The sequence below is a fragment of the Macrobrachium rosenbergii genome, chromosome 55 (assembly GCF_040412425.1).
Source record: "Macrobrachium rosenbergii isolate ZJJX-2024 chromosome 55, ASM4041242v1, whole genome shotgun sequence".
NCBI lineage: Eukaryota > Metazoa > Arthropoda > Malacostraca > Decapoda > Palaemonidae > Macrobrachium > Macrobrachium rosenbergii.
The window spans coordinates 76,085,163-76,106,216 of NC_089795.1; the positions used below are offsets into that span (position 1 = coordinate 76,085,163).

Here is a 21,054-nt window from a genome sequence, read left to right on the forward strand (position 1 = left end):
TCTCTGCTTTAAAAAAAAAATAGGGGAAAAGGGGACCGTAGATGGAGAGAGAGAGAGAGAGAGAGAGAGAGAGAGAGATGATATGAAACCCTAATGGTTCTTTTTCGTGTTTAACGACCCCTGTTTCATCTCTAAATGCAAAAGCGCGGTACTCTTGATGGAATACGATTCCTAAAGAAGAGAGAAAGAGGAAAAGAAATAATTCGGCGAATGGCAATGGCGTTAATAAGGTGTCGATCATTTCCATCTCCTCCCGGACCGCTTTCTCAGAAAGGCTTTCCGCGCGAATGGCTTCTCCCTTCCAGTCGACTTATCCGTGTCATAGTCCGCCTCCGGGGATGAAATATTAAAAGTGAAATGATAAGATGATCGTCATCTTCATCATCGCCCGCCGATAGTCATGGCGATGGCAGAAGCTCTCTCTCTCTCTCTCTCTCTCTCTCTCTCTCTCTCTCTCTCTCGTCTGCGGAATCGATGTAATCCGTGTGGTGTGTTCGTGCGCCCGCTCGCCCCCAAGAGCTAAATGCTCAAGAACCATCGTCTTCATTTTGACGGTTGCGTCGCCCCCTGACCTCCCTCCTTCCCCTCCCCTCCCCCCACCACCCCGGTCAATATTTGCAATCGTGTTATTGCTGTAATTTACGTTGTGTGCCAAACATTTCGTGTCATAAATTACGCGAAGATACTGTGTGATTTCTACACTCCGGTTACATGTTCTTGAAGGCACGTCGGGAGCCAAGTAAAAACCTGCGAGGGTAATCATTGAGTTATGCACTAGCCGGTAACTCTCCCCTCGAACTTCTAATGCAAGCCCCGCCCACCTACTCCCCTCATATTCCGGCTCGGCTCGCGATTGGTGGGCGCAAGGACCGCCCCTTGTAACATATTTCTCTCGCTACAGTCACGGAATTATTTTCTTTCAATTTATAGCACTCATTATCGTTTGATAGAATGGAATATCTTATTGCGGCCAAACGCCGGTGCGTTCGCGAACTTCATTTCGAAGAGAATTGAAGAAGTTTCCCCCGAGGGAAAAGGCGAAATAAATGAGGCAAAATGTGAGGAACCGGCGACTTGGAGGGTGCTCAGGAAGGCCTGATGAGTTTTGAAGTTGGTCGCGTGGGACTAATGGAGTTGTAGCATCTGGGAAAGAGATAGAGGGAGCGAAGTGACAGAACCAATTAGAGGACAAATAGTCGCGGACCGCAGAGGCTAGCAACCGTCTCCCCTCTCCCTTCCCTACCTCCGGTCTTCCCCTCCCCATCCTACTCAGGCCCTCCCCCCTTCTAAGCACTTCCTCCTCCACCTCCTCCTCCTCTCTGTTCCCTCATCCTTACCGGAGGTCCTCACTCACACATTCTCTCGCAGTCGCTGAGGGGAAAACACGCACCTTTGGTAGGGCTTGTGGAGGCCGCCTCTCGTGACCCTCCACGTGGGATCGCTCAGCTGCCAAACGAGAACTTAGTCTCTGGCCCGGTGTGGATGGTGGTGGACTTGGTGAACGCTCGACATATTACATAACCCCGAACTTAGGTGAACTTCTCTTTCGAGCGATGCCCGGACGAAAGTGAAACACAACAGGGCTGCTGTGGCATTTACATCCGAAAAACGCCTTTTTTTGTTTTCCCCCTTTATTTTTTTATTTCTCCCCCTCTTTTGTTCTCGTCCGAGGCCTGTCGCACCCATCTGTTATGGAGACTCTGATCAAAATGGAAAAACCTGGTAGCCCCGATAGTCAGACGCAGACTACGGCATCCGTGACGCCCTTCTCCATCACCGACATCCTGACCCGCATGGAAAACCGCTCCCCGACAGACCTCCGATCGACGCCCGACCACCATCGCGCCCTCGCCGACTTGAGAAGCTCGCCCAGCCTGGGTTTCCGGCCCGTGTCGGTGCTCAAGTACAACTCGCCGTCGCCGATGGACCTCTCCAAGGACTCCGGAGTGCATCCCGAAGTGAGTTCCTCCATCGAGCCGTCCTCGGGCCCCACCAGCGGATCGTTATCGCGGTCGGTGGACGGCAGGACTCTCACCTCCTCCCCAGAAGCGTTCAACCTCCTCGGGCGCCGGAGCAGGTCGACGTCCCCTTGCTCCGAGATGAGTATGGAGGAGGTCGAGATCGACCACAGTGACAGAGAGGATAATTCCCACTCGACCGACCTGTCCAAAGCCAGTGCGCACGATGGGTCTTCGGCAGATGGTAAAGGTTAGTGCAGCCGACGTCTTACTTCAGATTAGGTTTTTCCGAAGCATCTGAACTGTGGAAATTCGGTTTATGTAAATGGCGGTGTCGTGATTCTGATGCGAGTTTTCAATACATCTTCAACAAATATTTATAGACGGTAGGGTTTAGAATTTCCCAGGCTTAACACATAAGATGCATATAATTTTGTTCGTATTTTTTTCACATAGTTCTGATAATTTAAATTGTAATTTTACATTTTTAAAACCATTTATATTCGAGCTTGAGTCGAGTTCAAAATGCTAAACTTTCCTATTCTTTTATTTCTCGTTGCATTCGCGTATTTTGGTATTATTTGTTAAAAATTCTTTAGGCTTCCATCATAATTTTTTAAAGTTTTTGACTAACATCCAAACTTAGATGGTGGGAAGGATATGATACCGATCGTAATAGAAAAACTACGGAATGGTATAAAATATCTCTCTTATTGCCATTCATGAATCTTCATTTTAATGTAGAGTGTTACCAAGCAGAATTTATAAGTTCATTTTATATCCGTTTCAAAATGGATCATAATTCCTATATTTATTTATTATTTTTTATAAAGATCTTATATCTGTCCGTTAAGGTCTTCGGTATTCAAATTTGTTCCCCTCAAGAAGTTTCTGTTCTCGACTCTCCCCTCGAATTATTTCTTTGACATTTGAAGTTCCATCAGTTGCGTCTATCGCGTATCAGATATGCGTATTTTCCTTGATATATAATTTTTATTATTGTGTTTCGAATTAAGACAATTATCTGCCACAATTATATGGAAAGACATTTTATCTATTGTTCACTAAGTTTAGTTGTATTTTTTCATTTGATTTCCTAGTTTTGCGTTTGTTTTAATAATGTTATTGTTTTTCCGCTTAATTCAAAGGCATTCATTATCCTCGTGTTCGAACAGTACAGAAATCAGCATCTTGATGATTAGAATTACCGAAATGGCGACACAGGGAGCTCTCTGACTAATGTATGCATTCCACGTACCTGTGGTAAATATGGATTTACCGAATATACATTATTGTGAAATACTGCCCTATCCCCATATTAAAGAGCGATAGCGAACCCCCGTTAATGCCAGGAAAACAAGAATAAATACGTAAGAGCCTTTATAATTTTTTGTGCTTTTATCACTGCAAGTTTGCAGAAGCTAAGGTCAATATTCCGTAAACTCGCATTTACCTCTAGGGAACTGTTGTGTCTCACGTTATAATTTATGAATATATGACAGTAGCATTTTGATTTATAATGTGCGGTATTTCGGAATATCATCATGGTAATGATAATATCTGATACTTCAAAGAAAGAAAAAAAGAATTAACGATATGCCTGAGAGAAGGACCTCAAAATGTTTGTGGAATATTGATAACACGGTGGAAACCTTTAAGCATGTAGATTATATGTATATTTATGCATATATATATATATACACACATATATATATGTATGTATGTATTTATATTTATATTTATATATGTTCCCGATAAGGGTTGGCTTTAGAAAAAATACATGTATGTATATACAGTATATATATACATACATATACATATATACATATATATATATATATATATATATATATATATATATATATATATATATATATATATATATATAGATATATATATATTTGAAGACTTATAAACACTTCCTCTCAACACATGATAACCTTAGAAGTTTGTCACGCTTTGTAAAATTACAGTAGAGAACATGAAAGCATTTTGTACTAGTACCTGCCAATTACCAATTTACAGCCTATCATTTCTGTATCAGAATCTACTTAACCAACCATCATCGTGCTTCAGTAAAGGACTTATTTTAATTTTACTATTTATTTTCTATTTTCTTACGTTTATTTCCTATTTTTCTCATTATCATTCGCGTCAGATTGTTCTTAGTATGATAACAATAATTACGATAATAACTTAGTTGCCGAGTATTCACGAAAATCTAAATGATTTTTGTTTGCATATCAAAGAAACTTCAGTCCTGAAAGAATTTGGAAAATTTCATAATTTTTTACAAATGACTTAATTGTTGCACAATACTTTACAATAAATATCGTAGTTTACACTGACTATCCTGTTGTACAAGGACTTTCGTAATTGATACTGAATATTGTATTTTACATCCACTATCGTAATTTTCACTTACTATCGTAATTTACACTGACTATTGTATTCTACCATCACTGTCGTAAGTTACACTGACTATCGTAATTTAAAATGACTATCATATCACATAAAACAAGTAAGTTTGTCGGCCTGATATGAAAGTCACGTGATCTTCCCCATTTAGGGTCAAAATACTGCGTTTAGGCTTCCCTACCGTTAGGAACTTATTGACCATTATTTCTGCGCAAATCATTACAATTATCCTGGATAAGAAATTATCTTTCATGGCAGAAGGAAGACCGAACTGGTCCCAATAGGCCTAGATCCACGTAGGCCTTTGTATGGAAGAAGGAGGGAAGACAGTAATAATGAGTAATTGATAATAATGTACCTTATTTTAGCTCAAGCCATTTACAAATGAACAAGGCAGAAGATGGTGTTAATTGATAACTGTTCAGGCTAGAGTACAAACTTCTTGCTTACACAGTTACGGTTTTAAAAATTCATTGAGCACAAAGGGAGGGGGAGAGTTCCGTAATTTGAAAGTATCTGCGGGAATGTGAAACTTACTCGTACAGCGCTTATGCATATTGTATTAAACATTTCTCTCTCTCTCTCTCTCTCTCTCTCTCTCTCTCTCTCATAAATATATGTGTGTGTGTGTATGTATGTATGTATGTATGTATGTATGTGTATGCAAGATACATATTATATATATATATATATATATACATATATATATATATATATATAGTATATATATATATATATATATATATATATATATATATATATATATATATATATATATATATATAGTATATGTATATATATATATATACACACATATATATATATATATATATATCATATATATATATATCTTCTTCCTTCCAAGTGTCAAAGACAATAAGAGTGTTAGTAAACCTGCCAGCAAATTCCATTGTAAACTCAGTTGGCTTTTTCGCCAATAAATTCTAGATTTTTAATAACAGTAAACTGCTGTGGGTTTCTAATATACATTCAAATCCTGGAGGTTTTTATAAAACACAAAATATTGACCAATTATGATTACTGCTAAAATAGCCATTTAAGATAATAAATGCTCAGTAGAAAATTGCCATAAATAAATATGTATTCATATATATATATATATATATATATATATATATATATATATATATATATATATATATATATATATATATATATATATATATATATAGGCTTTCATCTTCTGAATAATAATATTAATAATATATTAATAATACACAATAATAATAATAATAATAATAATAATAATAATAATAATAATCTGATTATTTATCTCCTTTTTCACTTGGCCATATGTAAGTACACTAGTGTTCCCTAGTTCTCAGGCAAAATTTTAATCATTACTTTTGTATGGCCAGATTATTTTCTCAAAATGACGATACTACAGGGGAAGCAACTTCACTAGGCTTAAAATATTCATTTTGGAATTGTAAAGTCTTTCTTTAGGCTACGCATTTCCCTGTACTTCCTTTTACTTCTTTCTAATAAACACCATATTCTCTGGAAGCTTGAATTTCAAGTCAATGACCCCTGTGGGCTTGTTCCATATGAATAGGGTCATCTACTGAATAATGATAATGATAAATATTGTAAAATCATAAACCAAACTAGCTAAAGTCTTTGAAATTACTTAGCGACGTGTATGTTGTACTGTTTTGTTCTAAATTTGTTAAGACAATTACAGTAATACTGACATTTATATAGTGACAACACGCACACGTTTATACATTATATATATATATATATATATATATATATATATATATGTATATATGTGTGTGTGTATATTATATATGTATATATGTATGTATGTATGTATGTTTGTATATTGTACATATGTATATATATACATATAGGTTATATATATTATATATATATATATATATATATATATATATATATATATATATATATATATATATATATATATATATATTTATGTATGTATTTACATATATGCATATGTATATACATGTACACATATGCATATGTATATAAATATTTATATATAGGTATATAAATTTATACATATACGCACATATATGAGGGTGAAGTTACTAGACCGAGCCTCTGACCCAAAGATAATGAAGTCATCAACATTACTCAGTGGTCACTCATTCAAACACTGACCTATAATCGCGAATATGTACACGTATACTATGCAAGAGCAAGTGCTGAAAAATAAGAATTACAAAGAGAAATACATTCAATTCGACGTTCCTCGCTGAAATCATGAATCCATAAGTAATGAAAAAAATACTGATGTAAATGAGAATAACCAAAAACGGTAATCGGCACAAACGAAATGATGAAATAAAAAGCCAATAAAATAAAATCCAATTTTCCCCGACGGAGTCGAGATCATTTACCAATTGCAATAAACGGCAAATGCTCTCGACTGCTCGCTCGCATCCGGGTGTACCACGTGCTAAACGCCCGCAATTACCATCTCTTTGATTAGGCGAAATTGCGATCGGAGATTTGCGTGCGATGGAATCGATGGGGATTAGAAGGTTGGCTGATCGCCACTGTCATGGTGGGAAGGGGGTTGGGGGAGGGGCGAGGGAGTGAAGGGGTAGGGTAACAGGGGTGCGGGAGGTGTGATTGACGGGTGTGGTAGTGGAACCGAGGGATCACGAAATTTAAAGTATAATGTTAATGATTATAATGATGAAATGAGGCTAATTATAATGATTTTATAGTTTTTTTTATATATTTATTATCATTGGTAATGATATCAGTGATTAAAATAAATAATGTTTTCACTGTTGTGGTCGATGAAGTTTTGATTGCTGTTTGTTACCATATAATGGTGAGGGAAACGTCGCCAACTAATTTCATTAATTTAATATTCCACTACTGTTTTTGATGAACCCCCTCACACACAAAAACACATACACATACACACATAGTATATACTATATGCATATACATATATATGTATATATATACATATGTATAATAATAATCATCATCATCATCATCATCATGAATTTTATGAGGATTTTTTAATACTCAGAAGGTACTATCATGGAAACTTGAGTTTTCAGGCTCTTATAGAAGCAATTCTGCAATTTGACATTTATTGCTTACTACTATTACACTATTTTACATCAAATTTTTATGACTTGCCGTGACTTCAGAATGCCGTAAAATCGCTTGTCTTTCTCTCTCCTACACCCTATATGCCAGAACTTCCTTTAATATTAAAATAACGGTAGTATTTGCAAGATAATTTTCCAGTCACTTATTTCTGAATGTTATTCTCATATTTCATTCAACAGCATCCACAAATTTGAATAAAAGGAAGGAATTGGAAGCAAATTGATATGGTGATAGGGAATGTCAGTGAAGTCGGTAAACAGCCATTTCGTTAACAAAAAGCAATTAAACGTTATCCAAACTTTTTTACGAAGTAAATATAATGCTTCTAGTGGTTAGTAAGTTGATCTGTGAGCTTGGTACGAATAATAGGCATGATTTTTAAAAAAATAAATTCACACTTCTGTGATGTAAAAGGCAATTGCCATAATTTAAGTATGGTAAGTTGTATTTGCATATCCACTGTATTTTCCTCCCAACCCTAAAAAAATTGCGCCGTAGTTTCTTCGGCGCAATCGAGTTTTCTGTACAGCCGCCACATCGTGGTATAATCGGCGACACCGAAAACAGATCTATCTTCGGTGGTTTCGGTATATATCGCCAAAGAGCCGCGGCTGGTGAAACTTCACCACGGCCGGTGGTGGCTTGGCATACATCGTTCCATATGCACGATTATGGCTAAATTTAACCTTAAATCAAATAAAAATTACTGAGACTAGAGTGCTGCAATTTGGAATGTTTGATGACTGGAGGGTGAGTGATCAACATTTGCAGCCCCCTAGCCTCAGTAGTTTTTATATGAGGGCGGACAGAAAAATTGCCGACGGACACATAAAACCGTTACAGTAGTTTTCTTTTACAGAAAACTAAAAATGTAGTAAAACTTGAAACTCATCAGAGGAGTCTGGTGCAAACGGCAATTGGTCTCGACGAGACGGGAGAGTCAAGGGTGTGAAATTAACTAGCGAGAATTTCCGCGAGATGTCGGAAATCCTTGATTTGTAGTCATGAATTAATACGATTACTTCCAGAGAAACAAATAGAAACAAATATACAGGAGGCGTGTGATGTATCGAGTTTAGCGTATATTTGGGGCATTTTGATGGTAACGGATCATTCCAGAAGCGATAATGGTAGGACGATATGATAAGAGAAGTGAAGAGGATGTAATTGTCATGTATACGGAACAAAGTTTTATCATTCCTCGACAATCTTGGGAAACTCGCAATTACCGGTCGTTTGTATCAGTTTAAACGAAATTCTGCGTCTACTCTCCGTAATTGCTTAGTACTGTGCGTTAGCCTAATATTTAAAATCAACAAATAAGATTAAAAAAAATTTTTACCGAGAATGATTTAAATACATGATACCTAAAGTCAAAATCTATTGGCTGCTGATAAATGTTTAATGATAAACAATACTGATCAGCTTGTCCGAAATTGCCTGTTTATGTATCTGTCTGTAAGTTAAAGGTGGTTCATAGTTGACTTGTTTTCTAAGCATATCTAGAACAACATTTCCAACTAAGTGAGGATTAATTTTTAATTGATTTGATTCAATTATAAATTTCATTGCTATATTTGAGTTCAGCATGTTAGTTAAAGGTTTCTAGTTATTTGTGAATATTAATTAACAGGTATTTAGTAGCGTATGAATATTAGTTTACAGGTTTTCAGTTAGTGATAAACATTAACAGTTTTTAGTTAAATATGGAGATTAATTAACAGGTTTTTAATTATAATTGAATATTAGTTTTTTAGTTATTCATGATATTCCTTTCATGTTTCTCGTGTCGGTTTCGTGAACATGTGAAGTTATGTCCCCTGCTCTCTCTCTCTCTCTCTCTCTCTCTCTCTCTCTCTCTCTCTCTCAGATGATATTTCCTCCTTTAAGGGGCTTTTAAGTTTCTAACTCTGATCTCTGCAGTGAAAGTTTGTTTGGCTACAGCAGCAGCGGCAGTAATAATAATATAATAATAATAAAAATAAATATTATTATTATTATTATTATTATTAATATTATTATTATTATTATTATTATTATTATTATTATTATTATTATTATTATTATTATTATATGAAGGAAGAAGACCCTCTTTGAGTCAAGCTTTGTTTGTAAGAAATACGCTGTTTCATCCATCGAAATATGAACATTGGACAATTATTGACTAACATTGATGTGCAGGAAAAGCAAATTACTAGAAGAATGGAGAAAACTCAGTATAAAATCAGTTCGCAAAATGCAGCCATTTTATTCAACAACAACAACAACAACAACAATAATAATAATAATAATAATAATAATTATTATTATTATTATTATTATTATTATTATTTATTGTTATTATTATTATTTAATAATAATAATAATAATAATAATTATTATTATTATTATTATTATTATTATTATTATTATTATTATTATTATTATTATTATTATTATTACATTAAAAATACGAAGTACACTTCATGCAAAATTGACAAGGATATAGAGGAGAAAGGCAATTATTGCGTCACTTGAAATATATATTTTGTTTAACTGTAAGTTGTGCTTAGCATTCAACATAATGAATTTCTGGTTACATATAAATAATGTACAGAACCTTATTCAGTACCTGTACACATCGCATTTTTCTTTATGACGATAAAAAAAATCATTCCTTTAAGAGTACTGCTTACACTGTGTTTCCCAAAAACAGAGTAGCGGCATTTTCCAGCAATCGACCACGAAGGATTTTATTAATTTTTATATAATGAAATGTCAAAAATAAGTCTAGGCGAGTGCTTAAAAACACTAGAAGCGAGTTGATACAAGGAAACGGATGATTGCGAGTTTAATCATGAAGATTATAGAAAGTTCTTTAATTTTCAGTTCTGGTCATTTTTGCGCCAGTGGATTTTTTTTTCTTTTAATAACTATTGTTCGTACAGCATTTACAGGAGGCTTCGACCCTAGGCTCGTGTTTCAGATATGTTTGCTTTGTGGATTTGTTTCTGCTATAAACGAAATTTGTATTGTAGATTTGGTACGTGAATTTTAACTTACAGATTGTAATTAAAATTATGGTATAAAAGCTTAGCTACAGGAGCTAATTCAATATATATAGTCTTCATTCATAAGAATTGACAATCAATGCCGCTGACTGACGGCTCTTCAGTTTTTTCCTTTGTCATGTAAAATTATATGTTTATATTGCTATTTCCTCCCTTTTGCCGTGTTTCTGGAAACTCATGACGCCGTGTCTTGTTGTCATTACACTTTAGGCCACCAGTTCGCCGTATCCTCTGTTGATCCAATGCCTTATTATTTTCCCAGTAAACCAATACGTTATCAGCCGATCAATCATATCACTCCTGTCCTAATTCGTATCGTCGCCTTTCCACGTTAAAAAAAAAAAAAAAAAAAAAAAGATATAGGCAAAAAAGAAGCTGCCATCAGTATTGATCATACGAGACCGAACTCGTAATTGTCGGGATTACTTTTTTTTTTTTTTTTTTTACAACAGTTCAATACCTCTAAATTTCAGCCTTCGGTGAGAGACGATGGTCCGGTGAGCAAATATTCAGGATGGGGGTTCGTATGCGTGTTTGGGCGTAAGTGCCTGCAAATGTGTATGTAATATTTTGTTCCTGTCAGGGTATTATCTAGCTAAATGGAAAACTAAATCACTTTTCGTAGTGATGGGAAAAACAAATTAATTTATTTAAATTTTCTGAATGTGCTTTCATAAAACGACAGGTAAAAGAATATTATTAAAAATTTATTTATAGAAAAAAATCCCTCGAAAAATGCACTTGATGAAAATAGTCGTTCTCTTTCTTTTATTGTAATATAATGGTGAATCGTAACACAATAGACTCAAGTGTAATAAAGACGGAGTTTAATAATTTGATGACCACCAGTCCAGGCATTCGTAAGTTTGGTGAACTTTTCAATAAACAAAATTTAAACAGTTTACGTAATAATTAATTTGGTTGTTTTCCTTTTCGTATATTGCAGACAAAGTGATGTTGTAACGAAATGGCTTCTGGGGTCACTTAACGCTTGGTAGGCTTTTGTTTCATATATATATATATATATATATATATATATATATATATATATATATATATATATATATATATATATATATATATAAGAATACATGTATTATATATATACACACAAACATATGTATTTATATATATTATATAAATATTATATATATATAATATATATATTATTTATTTCTTTATTTATTTATACATATTATAAATACAACTATGGCCATATGAAAACAAATTTTCACAAGCCATTAAGTGACATAGATACATATTCTGTATTATTCTTCGATTTTCCACAAGTTTTTGTTTACTGTATGTTAAATATTTTTGTTTATGTATTTGTGATTCCATATCATTACTGTATTTATGCACGTGCACATAGACAAATAATTTGTATTACATAAAAAAGTATGATTAACCTATACTTCTCAAACTATGATTTGAGAGAGCTAAATTATTGATTAAGAACATACTATCAGAATATTGAGAATTCAATTTTTGCTTTAGGCCATTTAGTAGCATATTAAATATTCTTTTGCATTGCATAAGTGAATATATGATATACTGTTTATTTGTTTTCATTGTGCAAAGCAACTGCTTCAAACTAATTCAAATGCACTTTGCAGAGAAATTTCTTGCACCTTATTCACTCAGCTTAGGTCCCCCTTACCAACAGCTTGAATAGAAGCTTGAAATGTATATGAAACCAGTTGCTGCAACGCCAATTTTTGGAAGCCAATCACTCAATTCCCCATTCCTTCCCCCGGCAGATCCTTCAGACGGAGAGCGGGCTCCGCGCAAGAAGAGGTGCCGAGCGGCCTTCAGTCATGCCCAAGTTTTCGAATTGGAGCGGCGCTTTGCCCACCAGCGCTACCTATCAGGACCTGAGAGAGCGGATCTGGCACAGGCGCTCAAATTGACGGAACAACAGGTGAGGACTGAAACGGAAATAAATATATATCATTATATATAGTTTTGGAAATGGGTATTTATCATTATATATAGGAGTAGTTGGGCCACCGAGTCAGGTTTGAGACTCATGGGTTCTCACGTAGGATTTGCTCTTATAAGAGAATTTAAAAATAGAGCAAGATAGAGTTTTGGATGTTGAAAGGAAGTGAGTATTTATCATTGTGAATAAGTTTAGCGCGGCCACCAGGCGTCCGATTTTAGACTCACTGGGTTCTCCCGAAGGGTTTGTTTTTAAATGAGAACCAAAACTTGGAGTAAAGTAAGAATAGAAGATCTTGGACAGCCAAGTGGGAATACCAAAGGGAACGGATGATATTTAACAGGTAGAAAGCGGTGCTGCTGGAGGCTGAAAGGTGATTGCAGAGAAGCTGTAGTGCCATTCACAATGTGCCGCGTTCATCACACTGTAAGCGGTAACTACCCCAAGGGCTTTGTATTAGGTAAAAATGCAGCGCCCCCTTAGTAGATTACACAAGAGGCCACTGTGAAAAAAAATCGGTGTATATATTTTATACTGAGATACACTAGAAGTGTTGGGTACTATTGTTAGGTGCATAAATGGAGAGAGATAAATGAGAGAGAGAGAGAGAGAGAGAGAGAGAGAGAGAGATTTTGGTTTTGATAGATAAAATTATTTCTGCTTTGATATATAAACCCAATAGTTTATTGGAAACATACTCTCTCTCTCTCTCTCTCTCTTTATTAACAGAAAATATGTAGATGGTTTTATTCCAAAAAATCCGTATGATTGGTGATGAGATTTCGATTTTTCCCCTTCTTTGTACTCGATGGAATTATTATAACGAATTTTCTTCTACTTGACCTTATTTGGGGAGAATTAGGTTACGAAGAGCTCAATTGTGACTTATAGTCTGAATGGGAAATTGTAGACGTGGAATCTCATTTAATAATTAATCAGTCCTGCCGATCACACAGTGGACTTTTACGGGTTAATTTGTATTTTAACGTTTTTGTAATTGCAAATTACATAACTTTTGATTCAATGTGATAACAGTCATTATGCATTTTGATTCAGTGTGATAACAGTCATTATGCACTTGGGGAAAGTCTCTTCATTATACATTAAGAAGATACAATGAAATTGACATATTTTACGAAAATTATTAGTTTCTTGTAGCGAATACAAGACACGTATCTACAACTTCACAACATTCACAACAAAAATAACACGAACAACAACAGCCTCGGCACAAATGTGAATATTCGTGTCACATCGGCGCCTAATCCTATATCACCCTCGTTTTCTATTGGTATCTGGGAACATAGTACAGTGCTCGCATGATGAACCTCGTAAATACATAAACGAGTAATTGCGGTGCGATTTACAGGTCTTAGGTGACATGACACCCGCCCAGAATGTGCCCTTTTCCTATCGAGTTTTAGTCCGTGCTCGAATGCCCCAGTGAATTACTTGTGCTCTGATGGGGAGAGAAGAGATTGAGAATTCTTAAAATGTTCTGAAGTTGTAACTTATTTTTATTTATGGCAGTGGTTTGGTATACATGATCGTCTTATTTATTACCAAGAAATTGCGCTTTTTTTCTGGACATATTTTTAAGGAACGTTGTATTCTGAAGTAGGTTCCACTTTTTCGCATTTTTTAAAAATTAAAACTAGTAATCAGTTTTCTGTGTTGTGTTACTACTTTATTGTCGTTATATAGACACTATCGGATTTTTATTAGACTGTTCATCTGTGTGAGTGTGTGTAAAATTTTGAGTTCATATATTATTACCTTTAATCGTGACTGGCTTGCGTTGAGGTACAGTATACACTTTCTTTCAAATAGGGAAGTGTATATTATCTCTCTCTCTCTCTCTCTCTCTCTCTCTCTCTCTCTCTCTCTCTCTCTCTTATTATTGTTTTATAGTGAATACTGAAATTATGATTTAGGTTTATATTCATATATATACATAACAGATATATTATATTATATATATATATATATATGTATATATATACAGTATATATTATATATATATATATATATATATATATATATATATATATATATATATATATATATATATATATATATATATATATAACACGGATATATATGTATGTTTGTGTGTGTATTACCATACAGTTTAAGCAAAATAGACCACATATCCAAAATTCAATTTTATCCGATTTAATTGCTAGAGTCCCTCATAACCTTTGAATCAAAACTCTGTCGCCCTGTTAACAGGAGCACAATGCCTTTTGCTCAGTTGTGGAAGCGCAGATACCAGGAAGCTATTCCCAGGAAATCATTACCATGACGATTACCCGAGAGATTCAATTACTCCGCGAGTAGAATATATGCTTCTTGATAACATGCATTAATGGCGATGAGTTTTCATGTCGTTGCATTATCGCTGGCAGTTACTCCAGGTGATTAAGTAGGTCATGATGAAAGATTGGGTCCAGCCAATATCGTCCGAACGTTGAAGAAGAAGAAGAAAAGAAGAAGAAGAATTCCTGTTAATAATCAAGACGGATGGCGGGCGATTATTGCGTATCCCAGACATTAGGGGAAACTATTTGAGGGTGGCTTATGCGCATGCGTTATGTAGATGATATTGCTTTGTTATTCTAAATTGACAATCTTTTCTCGTTTTAGTTTGACGCTAAATGACAGCTTAGTAGGATTATTATTAGAAGAATGTTCTTGCTACGATATTAAGGAATTAGTAAGATGACCGAAGACTTTGGAAGATTTTCTTTCCTTATGAATAGAAAGATATTCAAGATTATTAGTTGGAAGTATTAAGAATCTAGAATTACGTGTTATAGTCGCCTTACCATATATATATATATATATATATATATATATATATATATATATATATATATATATATATATATATATATATATATATATATATATATATATATGCATATGCATACTTTCTTATTTTATAATATTGTAGGTGAATGCCATTTGCAAATATACGGTGGGTGGGAAGAGGAACTTAGTTTTCGTTAACATATTTTACGATAAATCTGCATAAACTTCTTTCCATCAATCTGTTGTTTTAGAAATATATATATAAAAACAGAGCATCACATTAAATTGATATCCTTTATTTTACATTAGTCTGTTTTATTTTTATGCTTCCTCTTCAATCAGGAATGTTATATCGGAAGTGCGATAGTTAGGTTAAAAGATATCACACAGAGATCCCTATTTAAACGATTGACACCGGAGGGAAATTCACGAGGACCCCTCGTCAGATCTATTCCGGATACTTTCAGTCTAGATTTAACGTTAAATCCTTCACACTCCTTAGCCTCCTTCGCTTTACTTTATTATTAAGAATCAAGTTTATCTTTGAACCATTTCTTCGACCTTCTTATCCTTTGCTTGATTGCGAGTTGTCGAGGACCCGTCGTCAGATCATGTGCGGTTTCTCTCAATCTTGATTTTATGCCCAATTTTTAATACTTCTTTACCTTCGTTGCCATATTTCATTATCAGGAATCTTGTTTATTTATGGACCAATTCTTCGGCAGTGTTATTCTTCTTTTGGCTATATCATTCATAAAAAATGTTTCACTAACAAATATTTTATTTCCTTCTTCTCCAGGATAAAATGTGATTCCAGAATCGACGATACCAAATTCTCTCTTCATAAGCTTCTTTTGTCGTACTTATTATTAAGAATCCTGTTTATTTATGAACTGTTTTTTCCGCATTGTAATCCTTCTTTCGCTTATGCCATTCTTAAAACATATTTTACTTGAGAATATTTTATTTTTCTCTTCTGCAGGTTAAAATATGGTTCCAGAACCGACGATACAAAACGAAGAGGAAGCAGTTGGCCGCCTGCGAGACGCCGTCCTCAGGTCGCCGCGTTGCAGTTAAGGTAAATATTCTAATTAATAACGATAAGAAAAATGTCAATAAAGATAATAATTATGTGCTTTATTTTCTCCGGGACTATGTACAATTGCCTATGCAGATACAGATGGGTGAAGAGGCATTATTTGTATATATATATATATATATATATATATATATATATATATATATATATATATATATATATATATATATACATATATATATATAATATATGTACATATATATATAATATATATATATATATATATATATATATATATATATATATATATATATATATATATATATATATATATATTTATATATATATATATATATATATATATATATATATATATATATATATATATATATATATATATTATTTTATTGTTGGTTTAAATGTCACTGTAGATCAAGAAGTGATCCCGTGTATTATCAGTGATTTTAATGGAATCAAGTAGTCTACAGTAACTGTTGCATAAAATCAGATTGAAAGCCTGATAATTGTGTCCCCGCCTATATATACTCTTTATGATAGCACCTGGTTCCATTTTTTACAAGGCATATTGTTTTTAATGGTATTGTTTGTATGCTAAGAATTTTTATTTTAATGGCAATTTGCGCATTAAATCTTATCACAGACCCTCATTTTATATGCATGGCTTTTAATAATCTGGAACTTAAGAAATTATATTGAGATTCCGGATATCTTCCTTCTATGTGCATCTTTGTGTCTGTTGGTCTGAACAACAAGCTTTTACTTCACCGATTCTTTGAAAGAAGTAATTGATGTTTTGGCCTATCCGTCATGAGTTCCTTTAAGTGGTTGATTTGCAATTTCTCTTAATCGCTTAAATTGAAAGTAGAGCGAATTGGCTGTTGGCTCTTGTAAGTTGAATGGGCCATTAGATGAATGAATAATGCCTGTAACTTTATGAAGTTCATAAATTGGCTATAATTTTTGCAAATATGTGCAAAATTCAGTTATAATAAACAATTTTTCTTTTTTGGTTTCTGGCATTGTAAGAATACTGATTTGTACAAAATGGGTGCTTGAGTATCAATCTTCACAATTGGCAATCCTCTTTGAAAAGGCAAATAAGATGAATCATCTCACTTATGAATTCCATCAAATCTACCTCGAGCAATTTGCAATCAGTCCTTTCATGCATGCCTCTTTGCAATGTGCAGTTGCTCGTTGACTCAGCATCCACAATCATCTCGTAAATTTGACGGAAGGTTAAGCGCGCTCGCGTGCGTCCATCATCACGTAACTAAGCATCAGTTGCCACGATAAGTTCCCGACGCAGCAGTCGCGGGCGTGCAGGTGTTTCGTGGCGTCCCCACCTTAATTGCGGCTGTCCCTCACACACACATTCTCTCTCTCTCTCTCCCTTCCCCAACAGGTGTTAATGCGTGACGATCAGCTGCTGCTGGGACCGGAGGAAGGCGTCCCTCGGCCGCCCCTTCTGCTGCCCTCGCTGGCTTCTCTGAGCACCCTCAGTTCGCTCGGCTCCTTGGGCACCCTGGGCATCCCTCCTTACTGCTACTACCCTTACCTGTGCCCTCCGCCGCACAGCGGGGGCAACGGCCCCCTCTCCTCCCTCCCTCACCTCCCTCAGTTATCAGCTCTCTCCCCAGCATCCCTCTCCTCGCTCTCATCCTCTCTCTCCTCTCTCACTTCCTCCCTCCTCCCGCCCCACGCCGCCCATGCCAGCCAAAGTGCAACTTCCTCGCCCACGCCCTCAGTCTCCACTAGCGGAAGCACAGGAAGCGGAGCCGGGGGGAGGTCCGCCCCACACCCTCCGTCACCTCAGCGACCCTGAAGAGGAGATAAACTGCTGTTCTTCGGTGTCTCATGGCGCTCGGCCGTCTCCTCCACCCTCTCCTCCTCCTCCTCCTACACCTCCACCTCACTCTGCGACTCATTCTCGAGTAGTTCCTCCTTTTGAAGTTTCCGGAACCACTTTCTCGCACGGAATGAGACTGACGGTTGTTGCGCAGCCACTTCCGGGTTACTACGGAAATGAAATAATAGCAGTGTTGAAGATTATGGAATAGTTTCCAGAGGCCCAACGTGATAGCATTAATGTTACATTCTCCCTATTTTCATTCTTGACTAATCAGTGAAAACCCAAAACTCCTGGCTCTTCTGGAAAAAGAGAACGACAGTACCCTTAAAATGGTGCAATCTAAAAGGAAAAACAGTTAAGGGATTATATCAGTGATCCACAAATTGGTGCATGATCAGTTCCTTGGATAAAACTAGCATTTGGACATCAAAAGGAAGAAGAAAATACTGTGCAAAAATGTGTAAACACTCTCTGAAATATGCCAAGGTTGACAGGAAAGATTCTGCGCGAACAGACTTTCGGTAGAATGATGCATTTACGTTTCAAATAACTTTTACCGCCGTGAGAAAATGTTCTTAGACGAAATGAACTTATTTCTATGAAACTCTCAATGGCTCCAGAGAAGCCAAACCGAGCGAATCGAACGAAAAGATAAGAGACTTTCCATTATAACCCTTGGGTGGTTTTAGCGAAGGCATTTGAAACTTAATAGTGATAATCATCATAAGCATAGCGTCGTATTGTTATCATGTAGAGGCTTTGTTATTAATATGAATATACGACAGATCATAAAAGTGAAGTGCTGTACAATTACATTTTAGGCTGGGATGAAGCGTGAAGGCTGTTTGTCTTTCTTCTTTATTTCTTTTCAAAATACACATTCTCGGTGTAACCTTATATACTCATTTTGGAATCTGGACCAATAGAAATGTAGAGCAAACACGGTTGACGCATTTTTATTACGTTCGAAGGCAATTTCCCTGACGATACAATTCTCAGTTAATACTGTGGAAATGGTCTATGGAAGTATAATGAAGTCATTCTTGTAAGCATCCACATGTAAGCTATTAATAAACCTTTCATTTCATTCATATTCACTGAGATTTCATATTGTCATTATCATTTCATTGTTTTCATTTTCACTTTTTGTCTTATTACAGTCTTCGGTGCGTTTGCGATAAATTATGAAAAGTTAGTCAACCACACAAGTGAAATGGATTATGTTTTGATATTTTTAACAGATTTATTCGAATACTAAAAAAAACTAGAAATACTTACAGAGTTTTTAATGAATGTAAATTCGTTCCTAATTAGGGTAGAGAGATGGTAATCCCTCGTCAGAAGTCAAAGGAAGATGATTTTATCAATGTCCAAAACGTTCAGTCAAGAAGGACATGATCCTCCTAACAGTGATTCAGAAGTTGGTATTTATCTTTGCGTAAGAAAAATTATTATTATTATTATTATTATTATTATTATTATTATTATTGTATTATTATTCTTATTCTTCACCTAACACCAGTTTACCCTTAAAGAGGGCGTCTCCGATGCGTGAGAATCTTTCTTTCACTTGCAAGTTAATTACACAAGGTGTGAGTGGGAGATTACAGTCCCCGCACCCTTGCAATCCTCCTCGTCCCAGTCTCTTAAGTCCAGGACACTAACCACTCGGCCATGAGAAGAGAAATTAATTATTATTATTATTATTATTATTATTATTATTATTATTATTATTATTTTTGGCAGACTTTAATACAGAGTCGTCACATCTTCAGTGAACTAGGAAGTCTAGCACTCTTGTACAAAGATTAATTATAGGTTATGTAAATATATATATGATGTCCATGTAAAAATAAGTAAAACGGTAGGTATAATTAGGTACTGTAAAGAAAGCTGTTCATTATAAGACATTCTATATAAATAATTGTATATTGAATAAATAAATGTTTACATTAGGGTCAACCATTTTAATCTAGTTTTCCCTTGTGTCAGCATTTTTTGCTGACCGTGAAATGACACCTTGTATCATAAATATGTAGAATTCGGAATGAGGAAACAAAGCCTCGTGACTGGAAACTGGAACTTATAATAATAAAAGTGCCTAAGAAATGTGTTCTGACTGAATATGGTAATTATGTAGGCATTGCACTGACATCGGTAGTGATGAGAAAAAAAAAAAAAGGATACCTTAGTTTAACCAGACCACTGAGCTGATTAACAGCTCTCCTAGAGAAGGCTGGCCCGAAGGAGGTTACCTAGCAACGAGACCTACAGTTTATTGTGGAATCCGAACCACATTATAACGAGAAATGAATTTCTTTCACCAGAAATCAATTTCTCTAATTCTTCATTGGCCGGTCGGAGAATCGAACGCGGGCCCAGCAGAGTGCTAGCCGAGAACGATACCAACCCGTGCAATGAGGAACTGGTAGTGATGAGAATATTCAGTATGCCTGTCCTCAATAGCTTTTAAAAAGAAGTTAATAAAATGCCTAGAAATGATTAAGCTGGGTTTAGAAAAGGCAAGAACTGTAGAAATCAAATATTTGTCCTGAGATATAATGTACTGCAATGTGTGGAATTTTAAAATAACCTCCCGATGGATTTGTTAATAACGACAATGCATTTGACAGCATCCGCAGACCACTATTATGCAATGTCTTGCGTCTGTATGGTATTCCATTTAGATATGTAAAGCTGACTGAAACTCAATGAGCTAAGTAAATGAAAAGTTAATATTGACGGGATCTTACCAAATAATTCTGTGGTAGAAATTGAGGTGCTCCATAGCAAGGTAAAGTCACCTTTACTGTTAGCCCTACTGATAGATTTAT

The 21,054-nt window shown here is 35.2% G+C and overlaps 1 protein-coding gene across 1 annotated transcript; it reads left to right on the forward strand.

Moving 5' to 3' along the window:
- Positions 1-1,072: 1,072 nt before the first annotated feature.
- On the forward strand, positions 1,073-19,683 carry LOC136835446 (homeobox protein zampogna-like). The gene is made up of 4 exons (XM_067098987.1): positions 1,073-2,208; positions 12,313-12,473; positions 16,291-16,386; positions 17,774-19,683. Exons 1-4 carry the CDS (start codon positions 1,692-1,694, stop codon positions 18,191-18,193), a joined length of 1,194 nt encoding a protein of 397 aa, XP_066955088.1. The 5' UTR covers positions 1,073-1,691; the 3' UTR covers positions 18,194-19,683.
- The last annotated feature ends 1,371 nt before the right edge of the window (positions 19,684-21,054 follow it).

Coding starts and splice junctions, on each gene's coding strand:
- LOC136835446 (XM_067098987.1), top strand. CDS start 1,692: ATGGAGACTCTGATCAAAATGGAAAAACCTGGTAGCCCCGATAGTCAG. Junction 2,209..12,312: donor GTCTTCGGCAGATGGTAAAG/GTTAGTGCAGCC, acceptor TTCCCCCGGCAG/ATCCTTCAGACGGAGAGCGG. Junction 12,474..16,290: donor TCAAATTGACGGAACAACAG/GTGAGGACTGAA, acceptor TCTCTTCTGCAG/GTTAAAATATGGTTCCAGAA.